This window comes from Piliocolobus tephrosceles, chromosome 7 (genome assembly GCF_002776525.5).
Source record: "Piliocolobus tephrosceles isolate RC106 chromosome 7, ASM277652v3, whole genome shotgun sequence".
NCBI lineage: Eukaryota > Metazoa > Chordata > Mammalia > Primates > Cercopithecidae > Piliocolobus > Piliocolobus tephrosceles.
This window is the reverse complement of record NC_045440.1, coordinates 71,117,916-71,133,129: the sequence shown is the minus strand read 5'-3', so window position 1 is coordinate 71,133,129 and position 15,214 is coordinate 71,117,916. Positions and strand designations below refer to the sequence as shown.

At 41.5% G+C, this 15,214-nt stretch overlaps 1 protein-coding gene across 12 annotated transcripts in view; it reads left to right on the top strand.

Moving 5' to 3' along the window:
- Nucleotides 1–15,214, top strand: part of NCOA2 (nuclear receptor coactivator 2) — a 298,233-nt gene that overhangs the window by 273,964 nt on the left and 9,055 nt on the right. For all 12 annotated transcript variants that reach the window (XM_023184078.3, XM_023184082.3, XM_023184079.3 and 9 more), the window contains 7 exons: nucleotides 939–1,104; nucleotides 4,515–4,793; nucleotides 4,976–5,053; nucleotides 6,754–6,988; nucleotides 8,958–9,135; nucleotides 9,746–9,944; nucleotides 12,459–12,548. In XM_023184078.3, the coding sequence (XP_023039846.1) occupies nucleotides 939–1,104; nucleotides 4,515–4,793; nucleotides 4,976–5,053; nucleotides 6,754–6,988; nucleotides 8,958–9,135; nucleotides 9,746–9,944; nucleotides 12,459–12,548 (1,225 nt within the window). The remainder of the gene's footprint in view (nucleotides 1–938; nucleotides 1,105–4,514; nucleotides 4,794–4,975; nucleotides 5,054–6,753; nucleotides 6,989–8,957; nucleotides 9,136–9,745; nucleotides 9,945–12,458; nucleotides 12,549–15,214) is intronic.

Sequence of the window (15,214 nt, the reverse complement as noted above, 5' to 3'; positions counted from 1 at the left end):
AATTTGCATGTTCATGATCCACTTTCCTTATGTACCTAATGCAGGAAGGCTAACACATACGCTTCTTGAGGGTTTTAATGTTTTCAGGCCAGGTTATCTGTTAACAGGTTAACTCACACCTGTTATCCCAGCACTTAGGGAGACCGAAGTGAGTGGATCGCTTGAGCTCAGGAGTTCGAGACCAGCCTGAGTAACATGGTGAAACACCATCTCTACAAAAAAATACAAAAAATTAGCCAGGCGTGGTGGTGCGTGCCTGTAGTCCCAGCTACTTGGATGCTGAAGTGGGAGGATCACCTAAGCCTGGGAGGTCGAGGCTGCAGTGAGTCATGATCATACCACTGTGCTCCAGCCTGGGCAATGAAGTGAGACCCTATCTCAGAGAAAAATACATGTTTTCAAGGCCTGCTTGTGCATGACTAAGAAATTTCCTATCAGCCCAGCCAAATTTAATCTAGCTGCAGCTGAGTTCAAGAAAATTAATGCAGCTCTGATGCCTCTAGTTCTTTGTCTCTCCAAGTGGGTCATCCCAGCTTCCTGTAGAGTAAGAATCTTAAGTCAATCAGTGATTCCTACTAAAGTGCAGAAAAGTCCTTTGGTTCCTTCAATGCCAAGTACATATTTACATGCTTGAGCAGTCAGTGTAGGTTGGTGAGCCCTGGACTTGCACCAAGCCTCAGCTTTGCAAGCCATGAAGTGGGACCAATAGAAATAAAAATCATACCTTAAATGTCTGGATTTGTGTCTGGCCTGTATTGGACACGGAATAAAGTGTATCAAATATTTCAGACTGTCCTTTTGTTCTGTGTTGAGTTGGCACGGTAGTTTGTTGCAACGACCCTGGAAGTCAATTGATACTTTCACCTTTGAGATAAAAAATTTGTTCTCTAATCAACTAGCTTTTCCACTGGCCCAAGATAACATTTCTGTCTTTACAGGCAGCCGTTTGGCAGTTCTCCAGATGACTTGCTGTGTCCACATCCTGCAGCCGAGTCTCCGAGTGATGAGGGAGCTCTTCTGGACCAGCTCTATCTGGCCTTGCGGAATTTTGATGGCCTGGAGGAGATTGATAGAGCCTTGGGAATACCCGAATTGGTCAGCCAGGTATGCGCAGAAGGGCAGCAGGTGGGGGTCAAGTGCTCTCATGGGCACAGAGGTGTCCGTTTTCTGTTTACAGGTACTCCACCATCTGCTTTTTAGAATATACTGTTTTTTTACCTCAAAACAGGCTGGCCCTGTTTCTTCCTCCCCTTTCCTTGTAACCCTCACATAAACTTTTGCCTGAGAATGGAGAGCACTGAGAATGAGCTTTGCATACAGTTCAAGTTAGCAGAAAGACACAAACTCAAGTCCAGTTCACCTGGTGTCCATCCTTGCTGATAGGGAAGGACACACAAGATACAGAGAAACCACAAACAGCACATTGCTGCCTTGTGACCTAGGACACTTCCCCCTGGGCTTCCAGCTGGTGTGAGTGTCTGTAGTCGTGACCACTGCATTCATTTCACACCTGTGGGCCAGTGATAGGAAGCTGTTTGTGCTAAAAGAATACTTTCCACATAAGTTAGCAGAAGTCATTTTACAGGTAGCTGCAACTCTTTCATCATTTTTACCTTTAAAAATGGTGGGCTCAACCTTTCACTTATGGTTTAGTCCAGGAGTTCAAGGATATAGTGTGTAATGATTGTGCCTGTGAAAAGCTACTACACTCCAGCCTGGGCAACATAATGAAACCCTGTCTCTACCAAAAACATAAAATAAAATGTAGCAACCAGTTGTGGTGGCACACACCTATAGTCCTAGCTATAGTTCCTTTCATTTATGGTTTAGCCCACCATAATTTTGGGGATATTTAAGCGTAAATGGGAATATAAAAAAGTTAACTAATCTTAGTGAGCTTATTTAGCTTTCTTCTTCCAAGTAATTAGTTGATTACTATAAAAAAGTAAGTCCCTGCTTTTAGAGTACCTGATAGCTATGATATAATAAATAACCTAACATAGTCCCTTGAAAGAACAAAACACTATCTGAACTGGCTGCACAGCTAACTTTGTGTGAAGCAGTGCAGCCTGGCTTACTGTGTAAAGAGTAACCCAGAAAAACCATCGCATTCTAGTTACTGTTTTCCTCCTTACTTAGCATGAATCATCTTTATTTCTTACTGCCAAAAAGTACCTGCCAGTGTCCAGTCTACTACTTTGCCATATGACGTGTCATCGTCTTTCTGAGAGAAAGGTGATGCAGAGTCATTGGAGACTTCTCTGAAACATTAAAATTAGTCTTATCATAATTCCCACAGTTGAGCAGACACAGGTGGGAGTTATGACTTATCAATTCATATTGAAAACAGCAGAATGGAAAGAGATGACTTGAGGTTACATGATATAACCTAAAATAAATTAAGAAAGGAAAATGGAGTTTAAATATTTCCTGTGTGACTGGTTTGCTTTGTCTTCAGTGATAGTTAGAATTTAGCACTCAGTACTATTTTATCCTTGAGTTTGTCTAAGTGACATTTTAAAATGTGGAGTTGCTGAGTGATTTGTAATGTTATCAAAACAGGTGTCATGTCATTTAATATTTTTAGTCCGTTTTTCACTCATTTCTGTTATTTCTATTTTGTCTCATCAAATCCACCATCATTATAACATTGTCATGAAACTGAATTATAGAAATATGATTATTAGGTAGAGTTGAGGGAAGTATAGAATGCAAATTATTCATATTCATATTTAAGTTCTGAGATAGTTTTGTGTGTGTAGTTAGAGCAGTAATTCAGCAATGAATGGTTTCCTCTGCTTAGGCTCCATCGCCATGTTTAGAATTAACACAGGGAGGGCAGTGGGCCCCTGGCTGTCACAGGCTGGCCCTAGGGCTGTGCTGACCAGAGCTCAGGTTTCCAGGCGGCTCCAGCACTACATGGTAGACGGTTTTCAAGAAGGCCTAGGGCAACACTGAGCTAAAGAAAACTTGAGGCCGGGCGCATTGGCTCACTCCTGGAATCCCAGCACTTTGAGAGGTCAAGGTGGGTGGATCACAAGGTCAAGAGATCAAGACCATCCTGGCCAACATGGTGAAACCCTGTTTCTACTAAAAATACAAAAATTAGCTGGGCACGGTGGCACACGCCTGTAATCCCAGCTACTCAGGAGGCTGAGGCAGGAGAATTGCTTGAACCGGGGAATCAGAGATTGCAGTGAGCCGAGATCGCGCCACTGCACTCCAGCCTGACAACAAAGTGAGGCTTTGCCTCAAAAAAAAAAAAGGAAAGCTTGAGAGACTTTATTTGTTGCTAGAGTCTTTTCTTCCTGTATACCATTAAGTTTATAGCAGTTACTCCTAGAAGTAGAAGGAAAAGGAGAATCAGCCAGGTCCACCTTTCCCCTCAGCACATAAACATTCAGGGCCACCTCAGTCTGAGGTGTCCTGGAGCCCGGGGAAGTTCTGGGTTTGTTCGCCTGTTCCATTCTGACCGAGGTAGATAGGTTAGCCCTAAGAAGTCAGGAGTAGCTGGGCGCGGTGGCTCACACTTTTGTATTCCCAGCACTTTGGGAGGCTGTGACGGGCAGATCACCTGAGGTTGGGAGTTCGAGACCAGCCTGACCAACATGGAGAAACCCCGTCTCTACTAAAAGTACAAAATTAGCCAGGCGTAGTGGCACATGCCTGTAATCCCAGCTGCTCGGGAGGCTGAGGCAGGAGAATCACTTGAACCTGGGAGACGGAGGTTGCGGTGAGCCAAGATCGCACCATTGCACTCCGGCCTGGACAACAAGAGCAAAACTCCATCTCAAAAAAAAAAAAAGTCAGGAGTGACAGATACATAAACCATGTCTAGTAGGTAATGAGAGGATGATGGCAAAATGTGGGGCATGTAGGGAATCCTGACAGGCACAGAAAACAGTAAAGTAGGTAATAGGCAGCATGTCACACTGGTGAGAAGCTCAGATCCCAAATCACAAACTGAAATGGACCCCCACCACATACTAGCTGAATAGGGCTTGTTGCAATTCACTTCATGTCTTTAAGTCTCATTTTTGTTAGCTATAAAATCAGGATAATGATGGTCAGTACCCCACACTGCACCTGCTGATCCCAGTCAGGTGCCAAAGAGGTTATCTAATCAAAATGAACTCTACAGGTATGAATAATCAATCAAAAAACATAACACTTCCGGAGGATATTTGCATGTGAAAGTCCAGGCCAATATGATTGGTGGAGTGGGTAGGAGGCATTCTGTAGTCCTGGCACATTTTCCTCCTTCCCTTGGAAGAAATGCTGCTGGGAATCCAGTGTGACCCCTGCTTCTGTCCTTGTGTAACCGGAACTGTGAGCAGAGGCATTTTCTAGAAAGATAAGTGGAGTCAAGCTAAAGGTACCTTTGTGTAGTGAGTGTAATATTAAAAAGTATAAAAAGCTTCAAATGTATGACAGTGAGAGAAAACATCCTCATATTGACTCTGCTCTTTTTATGGTTTAATTTATTTGTTTGTTATTTGGGACTTTCTCTCCAGAGCCAAGCAGTAGATCCAGAACAGTTCTCAAGTCAGGATTCCAACATCATGCTGGAGCAGAAGGCGCCTGTTTTCCCACAGCAGTATGCGTCTCAGGCACAAATGGCCCAGGGTAGCTATTCTCCCATGCAAGATCCAAACTTTCACACCATGGGACAGCGGCCCAGTTATGCCACACTCCGTATGCAGCCCAGACCGGGCCTCAGGCCCACGGGCCTAGTGCAGAACCAGCCAAATCAACTGAGACTTCAACTTCAGCATCGCCTCCAAGCACAGCAGGTCTGTTCTTCAGTGGCACTTGGGAAGCCAGGGGTGCTGGGTGGAGGATGTGGGGAAGATGATGTGAGATGGCACAGCTGTCACAGCAATGTGCAGATACTGGGTTGGGGAGGGCAGTTACTTGGGAAACTTAAAGTGTATTCTGTTCTTAAAATGTATTCATCCTGTTTGTATGTATTTAGAATCGCCAGCCACTTATGAATCAAATCAGCAATGTTTCCAATGTGAACCTGACTCTGAGGCCTGGAGTACCAACACAGGTAAGGCAGCATACAAGGCATTAGCTTTCATTGTGTGCATGCAGCTACTTTTGTCATTTCTTCCTCTTTGAAGAAAGTTAACTTAGTAGATGTGGCTCCAGATCAGCACACTGGCCCTGTACTGTCACCCAGTTACCTACTAGTATGTTACCTTTTTCCCTTCTAATCACTGCCATTTTTATTGCCAGGTACAGTCAATTCTTGTTATTCTAAGAAGTTGTGCTACATAAAGTTACTGCAAACACTGAATTAGAGAACACTGAACTATTGTTCTTAGGAGGAATACAGGGTTGAGTTCCTGCAAACCTCTGGTCACAACATTGTCATCATCCAGTCAACACATAACCTTGTTTTATGTGTGTTTTTGTTTAAAGAACTCACTGTAACTCAGGCCTGAATGGCGCTTGCTTATCTGGCACACCTATTTTCTCCAGAAGGCACATCACCACCTCTTGTGCTTAGGAACACTAGAGAGCACTGCAGTACCATGCCTGGGAGCCAGTTTAAGCAACAAAATCACCAACAGGAAAAGCAAAAAATGCAAAAATCTTGGCACCAAATAGACCACAAAGAGGATGCTTGTTTACAGTATGAGAGCTGAAACCAGAAGGCAAAGTGTTGCCTTGTTCAACCTCAGCTGGAAGTGTGCACATTGCATATCTGAAATGTTTTAACACTGTGCTCATGTCTACAAATGACCATGACAGTGGCATGAGTATTGATTTGGGGGTTACAAATAAATTTTACTGAGTAGGCAACTTCGGAAATGTGGAATTCACAAATGAGGATCAATGATATCTTAGCAGCCGGGCGCGGTGGCTCAAGCCTGTAATCCCAGTACTTTGGGAGGCCGAGACGGGCGGATCACGAGGTCAGGAGATCGAGACCATCCTGGCCAACACGGTGAAACCCCGTCTCTACTAAAATATACAAAAAACTAGCCGGGCGAGGTGGCAGGCGCCTGTAGTCCCAGCCACTCGGGAGGCTGAGGCAGGAGAATGGCGTAAACCCGGGAGGCGGAGTTTGCAGTGAGCTGAGATCCGGCCACTGCACTCCAGCCTGGGTGACAGAGCAAGACTCCACCTCAAAAAAAAAAAAAAAAAAAAATCTTAGCAGCCTCATGCCTCTCGCTGACAGCAAGCACCAGGAACCCTTCCCTTCATCCATCCTGCCTTTCCTCCCTATCCACCCTCCACCTCTGACTCGGTCTCTGTGCATTCTTATCAGGCACTCTCCTGGCTCTCCCCCTTTTCCTTCTGCCTCTGTTCAGCCTTTTCTGAAGTGTACCATGTCACTTTTTGTCCCAGTGATTTTATTTCTCTGTAGACTTGAATGTGCCTTGAATGAGACTCTATACTACCATCCTCAGGGTTTATATTACAGTCTTCTTATAGAAAGGACTGTGTTCTTTTGAGATCCTTTAGTTAATTCTGTCCTTACAAAATGATTTAATTGATATTAGCATCAAACTTTACTCTGCTAAGTTGTAGCAAAGCTTCAGAATAATCGTATCTTTAGAACTTAGAAGCTCACGTTCTCAATCACCAGTTGTTCAACTGAGTTATTCCTTTCATGTAATTTTTTTCCAAATAATTTTACAGATGATAGTACCATTTGTTAGCCAGTCTATAATATTCACTTTGTTTTTTAATATGTGTCTGTCCCAAACATTTTCCTCCATGTATCACCCCTGATTTCAGGCACCTATTAATGCACAGATGCTGGCCCAGAGACAGAGGGAAATCCTGAACCAGCATCTTCGACAGAGACAGATGCATCAGCAACAGCAAGTTCAGCAACGAACTTTGATGATGAGAGGACAAGGGTTGAATATGACACCAAGCATGGTGGCTCCTAGTGGTATGCCAGCAACTATGAGCAACCCTCGGATTCCCCAGGCAAATGCACAGCAGTTTCCATTTCCTCCAAACTACGGTACTGGACTTACATCCCCACCACCTTTCACCAGTCCTTTCTCCCCAGTGTCCCCCAGTGTTGGGTCACAGCTCCTCTCTCACAGCTCTTTGCATGGCTCCCAGATGAATCTGGCTAACCAGGGAATGATAGGAAACCTGGGAGGACAGTTGGGGCCTGTGAGGAGTCCCCAAGTCCAGCACAGTACATTCCAGGCCCTCAGCTCAGGTACCTCCTTTTCTCTGAGTGCAGGTCTTACTTTAAGAATGACCGAAGTAAGTGTGTGTGCATAGACGGTGTCTATCTTGTGTGAGAGTGTGTATGGATCTATCTGTTTATGTCAACGTCTACAAGTGCATATATATTTTTATTTATATATTTGAAAGCCTCTGAGCCTGACTCAAACAAATCAATAGATACAAAATGTAAAAAGACCTCTATAAATTTAAATATTATAGACATTCTGTGACTTTTGAAAAATACTTTACAGATTATACCAGATCTTTAATGAATAGGTAATTCTTGTGGGAGACCTCTTAGTTCTCTTCATATTGATTTGTTTAATGTCAGTCTTAAGAGATACCAGTGTGTAATGTCATGAACGTTAATATTTGTGTGCATGTCATGTTCAGTTAATGGTTGAATTATTGATAAAGTAAGTGCTTACATTAATGTTAATATTCAAAATGACTTTATTCAAAATGACTTTCACTACCCATTGCCAATTATCTGTAAATAACTGTGAAGTCTGCTGCCGAAATCCAAGTCTCCTGTTTCTTTAAAGAACAGAAAGATAATGTGCAGCTTTTTTCTATATGATCTTAAGCTTTTCTTTTGTAGCTAATTTAAATATTAATTAAATATGCATGTTTTACAAGTTTTCTATGCAAAAATGTACTTATTACCATCCTCAAAATACTCTAAGAAGTTGCCTCCTTTGTTTCCCAGCTCCTTTCTCTATTTCCTTCTTGATGATTTAGAAAAGTCTGCTAAAAGTTCTCTTTCCTTTTAGTTTAAATTCTGTTTGCCTCGAAATTGAACAAGAAGCATACGTTTAATTTTTTTCTTATTCTTGCTAATCTTGGATAGCCCTAAAGTACTGCAGAGCTCTTTATAAAGAGAAAACAAACTAACCATGAATACAGCTATTTATTTTTAAAGATGGATCCATCTCATCATGGAATGGCTTCAGCTAATTCAATAAAAATTTATTCAAATGTGTTGACTTTTGATATATAGCTGAACTTTAATCCAATTTAAATTTAATTTAAACAATCTGACCAGGAGGCATAATGGCTTATGCCTATAATCCCAGCACTTTGGGAAGCCAAGAATCTCTTGAGCTCAGGAGTTCAAGACCAGCCTGAGCAACATAGTGAGACCTCATCTCTACTAAAAATTTAAAAAATTAGCTGGGTATGGTCGTGCCTGCCTGTAGTCCCAGCTACTCAGGAAGCTGAGGTGGGAGGATCCTTTGAGCCCAGGAGGTCAAGGCTGCAGTGAACTATGATCACACCACTGCACTCCAGCCTGGGCAACAGAGCAAGCAAGACCCTGTGTCAAAATAATAATTATATGCTTAATTTAAACAATCTAATTGCAGTGATATTTTGATATATATATATATTTCTCATTAATCAAAATATGTGACCCATTCTTGATTTGGAAAGGAATTTGAAGAAAGAATAGCATTTTTTCTTTCTAACTCTAGCTATGATGGTTAATGCTTCCTAGGCACCATCTAACTACTAGGGGGAATCAGTATGGAGATTTTATTTTCTCCATATTTTATCCGAGCTTGGAATCTTTCTTAAATGTATGTAATTAATCAGTACACAATCATGTATTTGAAAGTAATTTTTTATGCATGCCTAATTTGGAATGTTCTTTCCCTCCCACCAGTCTCTACAATACAACTAATAGTCTCTTTTGAATTTCTGTTTCTGGTTTTTTTTTTTTTTTTTTTTTTTTGGTTTTTTTTTTTTTTAAGGAATAAGTCAGCAACCTGATCCAGGCTTTACTGGGGCTACGACTCCCCAGAGCCCACTTATGTCACCCCGAATGGCACATACACAGAGTCCCATGATGCAACAGTCTCAGGCCAACCCAGCCTATCAGGCCCCCTCTGACATGAATGGATGGGCACAGGGGAGCATGGGCGGAAACAGGTAACACCATGTTTCTGTGTGTTGTTGAGATAAATGATCACCAGGGAAACTTTCTATAGACTACCTGTCTCCTTTCTCTTTTTTTTTTTTTTTTTTTTAAAGTCTGCTCATGCAAACAATACCAAGCAAACTTCTAAACAAGTCAGTTTACTTTTCCTAGAACAGGAGTCACTAGAATTTACAAAAGCTTAGCAAGGAACATCCTTTGGAGGAACAAGAACATCCCTAAGAAGGTACCCACCGACCAATTTATGATAGAAATTGCTGTGGAAGGCGGTGACCTAGAAGCCATTCTTTATCACTACTTTTGATAAAAACAAACAGAAAGCTCCTCGGGTGCAGGCATGAAAGTGGGGGATGTCCTTCAGCCATCACAGTGGCAGTATGAAAAGGAGAAGGATTTGCTTGCCCTGACAGCATCATCGAATGCCACTTCCCCTGCTGTCTCAGGCTTCAGCAAGCCCACTATCTGCCAGCTGTCTCAGCCTGGGTTCATGCCGTTCAAATTTATTCACTCAAAGTAAATGCCTGAGAAACAAATGCTCTGAACTGCCTGCCTCTGGATACCAGCAAGCTGTAACATTCATTCAATCTTTCCATTGTATTCTAGCATGTTTTCCCAGCAGTCCCCACCACACTTTGGGCAGCAAGCAAACACCAGCATGTACAGTAACAACATGAACATCAGTGTGTCCATGGCGACCAACACAGGTGGCATGAGCAGCATGAACCAGATGACAGGACAGATCAGCATGACCTCAGTGACCTCCGTGCCTACGTCGGGGCTGTCCTCCATGGGTCCCGAGCAGGTGAGCGCCCAAGGAGAAGCAACCCAGTGGCTTCAGGTCATGGCTTTTTGTCTACTTCTGCATCAAATGTATCTTTCCATGTATCTAACCTTAACCACCCACTCCCATGTTTATTTTGAGGAGTGTTTTTCACCTTTCACCTGTGTTAGTGACATTAATAAAAATCTTTGTTAATGATTAAATAAACAGAAAGGATTCCTGACTGCTTGAGGAGCTTTGAAAATATTTCATAACTTTCTTATCATTGACATTTTTCTCTTGAGGAATTAACCAGTGTCTAAAGTGAATCTCTAAAAATGAAGTGGTGAGTGTACTCTTAAAATAGCTTTATTTGGGGGTTATCGTTTGAGGGGGTTTGTTTTATTTTGTTTTGTTTTGAGACAGAGTCTCACTCTGTCATCTAGGCTGGAGTGCAGTGGTGCCATCTTGACTCATGGCAACCTTCGTCTCCTGGCTTAAGCAGTCCTCCCACCTCAGCCTCCTGGGTAGCTGGGATTATAGGCACATACCACCATGCTCAGCTAGAGGATTATAGTTTAATAATGGATTTATTTCTAAGTGTAAAACCAGATGAAAAGCAAAGGCCAAACTACCTGCCATCCAGTTAGTTTGATATGATGCTTCATTTATGCAGAGACGGACACAGATAATCCAAAAACTATTCTTTTTACTTTGGAATGTGAATGCAATGATTTTTTTAAATAATTGTTTTGTGTTGAACAACATCAAAATGATTCTGTTCCTAACTTCACTAGATGGCAGAGAGACTCAAAGCATTTGAGATAGCAATAGCCAGCCTGGAATCCAAAAATCTGTGGCTGATTCAGAGGTAAAACTAGAGGTTAATAATTGTACCATGGTATTTACAGAAGATCTTATTTTTAAAGGCCCAAAATGCTGACCACTCTACTGCTGATCCTCAGTAGTTCACGCAAGTAAAAAAATGTGGCAAGACCTTGACTCTTATGACTCTTATTTCATATATGGAGAAAGTACAGTATGGAAAGTGTAAATGACTTAAGCACGAAATCACTGACAGCTCTGTGAATGTCTGTTAGAGCAAGATTGTGAGAATGGTGAAAGATTGAAGACTCTGATTAGATCCATTTAATTTTGATGTGAACCACAATTTTTGTGAAAATTTTAAGAACTATTACAGAGCTTTGGTGTTTTATTCTTTAAAATGATTAATAAAAATGTGAAGTGGTACATGAAAAAATTTAAAACCCTTTGCTTTTTAAGAAGGTTGTGTGCTTATAGTAATAACTTACACTTCTGTTACTGAATTGATGGCAGTTAAATGCTTATTTTGATACATTAAGCAGACATAAAGAAATACAAACTTTTAGCCTGGCATGTTGGCTTGTGCCTATAAGCTTAGCTACTCAGGAGGCTGAAGTGGGAAGAGGCTTGAAGCCAGGAATTCAAGATCAGTCTGGGCAACATAGTGAGACTCTGTCTCTTTAAAAAAAAAAAAAAAGTTTAAATTAGCTAGGCATGGTGGCAGGTGCCTGTAGTTCCAGCTACTTGGGAAATTGAGGCTGGAGGATCTATTGAGCCCAAGAGTTTAAGGCTGCAGTGAGCTAAGATTGCACCACTGCACTCCAGCCTGGGCGACAGAGCAAGACCCTATCTCTTAAAATATATGCGTGTGTTTATAGAGAGATGTATATGCTTTTATTCTTCAATGGAGAAATGTAGGGTTGATGTTGTATTTCCTGCAAAAATAGGCCACTAGCAACTCCTAATTTGCTTGCTGAGGAAAAGTGTACAAAGTAAGGGCTACTGACATAGTCTAGTGTAACACGATCCTAATCCAGTCTGCTCAGCAGTAGACTGATGCATGTTTATTTCATGCATTTTCAACAATCCAGATTGTTTAGAAACTTCTGCATGATTTTAAACTGTTTGAATCCCGTGGTTAATTTGGAAGCCCCAAGGCGCAACTGCAGTGTATCTTCCTACAAAAATCATTCTATTAGCATTCGTACAGTTACTTTCTAATGTGTAAAGAAATGTACAAATGCAAATGAATAGTTCATTTGGTCAGAGTAAATTCACAAAATCCAGCACTAGTTTGGGTATTCACACTTGCTCTTGAGAGTTAATAACTTGCCTAAGTAGCAAAGATGTCAGGAACTTCTCAGATGACTTGAAAGTCCCAAATGTGAGTCATTGGTGTAATTTGAATAAGCCAAGAAAGCATACTGGTTATGGCACAAAAATGGCTCTATTATTATTAAGTCAATTGAATTTGATTTCAGTCAGCATGCAGATAAAGATAAAGGTTAATTTTGAAGGCAGCTAGTATTTCATAAGTATTTTCATGTTCCTCTGGACTCCGCAAAATACGTACATGAGAGAGCTGGTGTAGGGATCAGTCCATTGTTCTGCAGTTCCTTTTCACCGTTTTTATACCCCTAAAAACAGAGGAAGGGCGGCGGCCACTTGTTTTCCAGTGCACTCTTGGACATCCTGCTCCACATAGCCACTGTCCTGTCTTCTTGTCCTCAGGTTAATGATCCTGCTCTGAGGGGAGGCAACCTGTTCCCAAACCAGCTGCCTGGAATGGATATGATTAAGCAGGAGGGAGACACAACACGGGTAAGAAAGAACAGTGAAATATGTGAATATGGAAGTAAAGCAAACATGAATATTTGATAGACCAAAACTGGCATAGATATGTTATCAACCAGTAGATTAAAGATAGTTATAAAATATCTTCTAGTTTCATTTGGCATACGGTGCTTTTGTGTGAATGATTATTTCTTTAAGCTCATTTTAACTCAGTTGATGGTACCATATGAACTAAGAACGCTAATTTTTTTTTTTAATCTTTTTTTTCTGTAATCTTCATAGCCAACAAAAGAACGATAATTTTGCCCTGGAATGATACTATGATAGCAAAGCAAGAAATAAAGTGGCAAAGAATTAGTTGTGTTAGGGCAAACTTTTATTTTTGCTTTTTCTGAATTATAAGGCTAGATTTTTAGGAAGATAAAGAGGAATTAACTTACATTGTTCACTCCCTTAATTAAGTCTTCCTGAGGGTTTTCTATATTTTGTTGTGTTGTAGGAACAATCTAGTGTATTATTTATATTATTGTATTATTTGCTTATTACACCTTAAACACTTTTGTTTTTTGTTTTTTTGAGACAGTGTCTTGCTTTGTTGCCCTGGCTGGAATGCAGTGGCATGATCTTGGCTCACTGCAACCTCCACCTCCCGGATTCAAGCAACTCTCCTACCTCAGCCTCTTGAGTAGCTGGGATTACAGGCACACGCCACCATGCCTGGCTAGTTTTTGTATTTTTAGTAGAGACGGTGTTTCACCATGTTGGCCAGGCCGGTCTCAAACTCCTGACCTCAGGTGATGCACCCACCTCAGCCTCCCAAAGCACTGGGATTACAGGCGTGAACCACCACACCTGGCCTGTTAAACACTTGTTCTAAAAAGAATATTACCATGTTCAGCCAATGAAACTGTAGAATAATTAGTACTTAGACCTAATTGAAATATGTACCTAGCAGCAGATCTCTTGCAGGGAGAGCTCTGAGCAGTTTGACACATAGGTAAATGGGCCTATGTGGCCCTTTAAGGTAAGGGATATTACCCTTCACAATTGGTAGCTCTTTTTTAAAAAATTCTATCCCATACAACCTGTTAAGTGGAAGAAAATATTTGCAAACCATTTATCCAACAAGGGACTAATATCTATAATATACAAAGAGCTCAACAGGAATAAAACAGATAATCCCATTAAAAAGTGGGCAAAGTTTGTGACCAGCCTGGCCAACTTAGTGAAACCCCATCTTTACTAAAAATACAAAAATTAGCCAGCTGTGGTGGCATGTGCCTGTAGTCCCAACTACGGAGGCTGAGGCGGGAGAATCACTTGTACTTGGGAGGTGGAGGTTGCAATGAGCCGAGACCATGCCATTGCACTCCAGCCTGGGTGACAGAGTGAGACTCCATCTCAAAAAAAAAAGGTGGACAAAGGACATAAATAGACATTTCTCGAAAGAAGACATGCAGATGGCCAACAGATATATTCAAAATGCTCAGCATCAGTAATCATCAGAGAAATACAAATAAAAGCCATAAGGAGATACCGTTTTACCCCAGTCAGAATGGCTATTATTAAAAACACAAAAAATAACAGATGTTGACAAGATACAGTAAAAAGGGAACTTCCATACACTGTTAGAATGTAAACTAGTAGAGCCAGTATGGAGATTTCTCAGAAAACTAAAAACAGAATTATCATTTGATCCAGGAGTCACACTGCTGGGTTTCTACCAAAGGAAGAAAGGTCAGTATATCAAAGGGATACCTGCACTCATGGTTATTGCAGCACTATTCACAATAGCAAAGATATAGAATCAACCTGTGTGTCCATCAATGGATACATGGATAAAGAAAATGTGGTACATATACACAGTAGAATACTATTTAGCCATTAAAAAAAATGAAATCATGTCATTTGCAGCAACATAGATGGAACTGGAGGTCATTATCTTAACTGAGATAAGGCAGGCACAAAAAGACAAATATCTATTGCATGTTCTCAATATGAGAGCTAGAAAATTTATTCACATGGAAGTAGAGAGTGGAAAAATATGGAACAGAGACTAAGAAGGGTGACTGTGAGGACAGGAGAGGAGAAAGAGAAGTGGGTGAGAGGTTACAGACATACAATTAGAAGGAATAAATGTAATGTTAGAAGAGTAGCATAACTATAGTTAAAAATGTATTGCATCTGGGTGATGGACATCCTGAAACCCTGACTGGATCACTCGCTATGCATTATGTAATGAAATTTCACATGTGCCCCCATAAATTTGTACAAATAAAAATAAATCTTCTCCTGGCCAGGCGCAGTGGCTCAAGCCTATAATCCGAACATTTTGGGAGACCGAGGCGGGTGGATCACCCGTCAGGAGTTCAAGACTAGCCTGGCTGGCCGGGCGCGGTGGCTCAAGCCTGTAATCCCAGCACTTTTGGGAGGCCAAGATGGGCGGATCACGAGGTCAAGAGATCGAGACCATCCTGGCTAACACGTTGAAACCCCGTCTCTACTAAAAAATACAAAAAACTAGCCGGGCGAGGTGGCGGGCGCCTGTAGTCCCAGCTGCTCGGGAGGCTGAGGCAGGAGAATGGCATAAACCCGGGAGGCAGAGCTTGCAGTGAGCTGAGATCCAGCCACTGCACTCCAGCCTGCGCGACAGAGCAAGACTCCGTCTCAAAAAAAAAAAAAAAAAAAAAAAA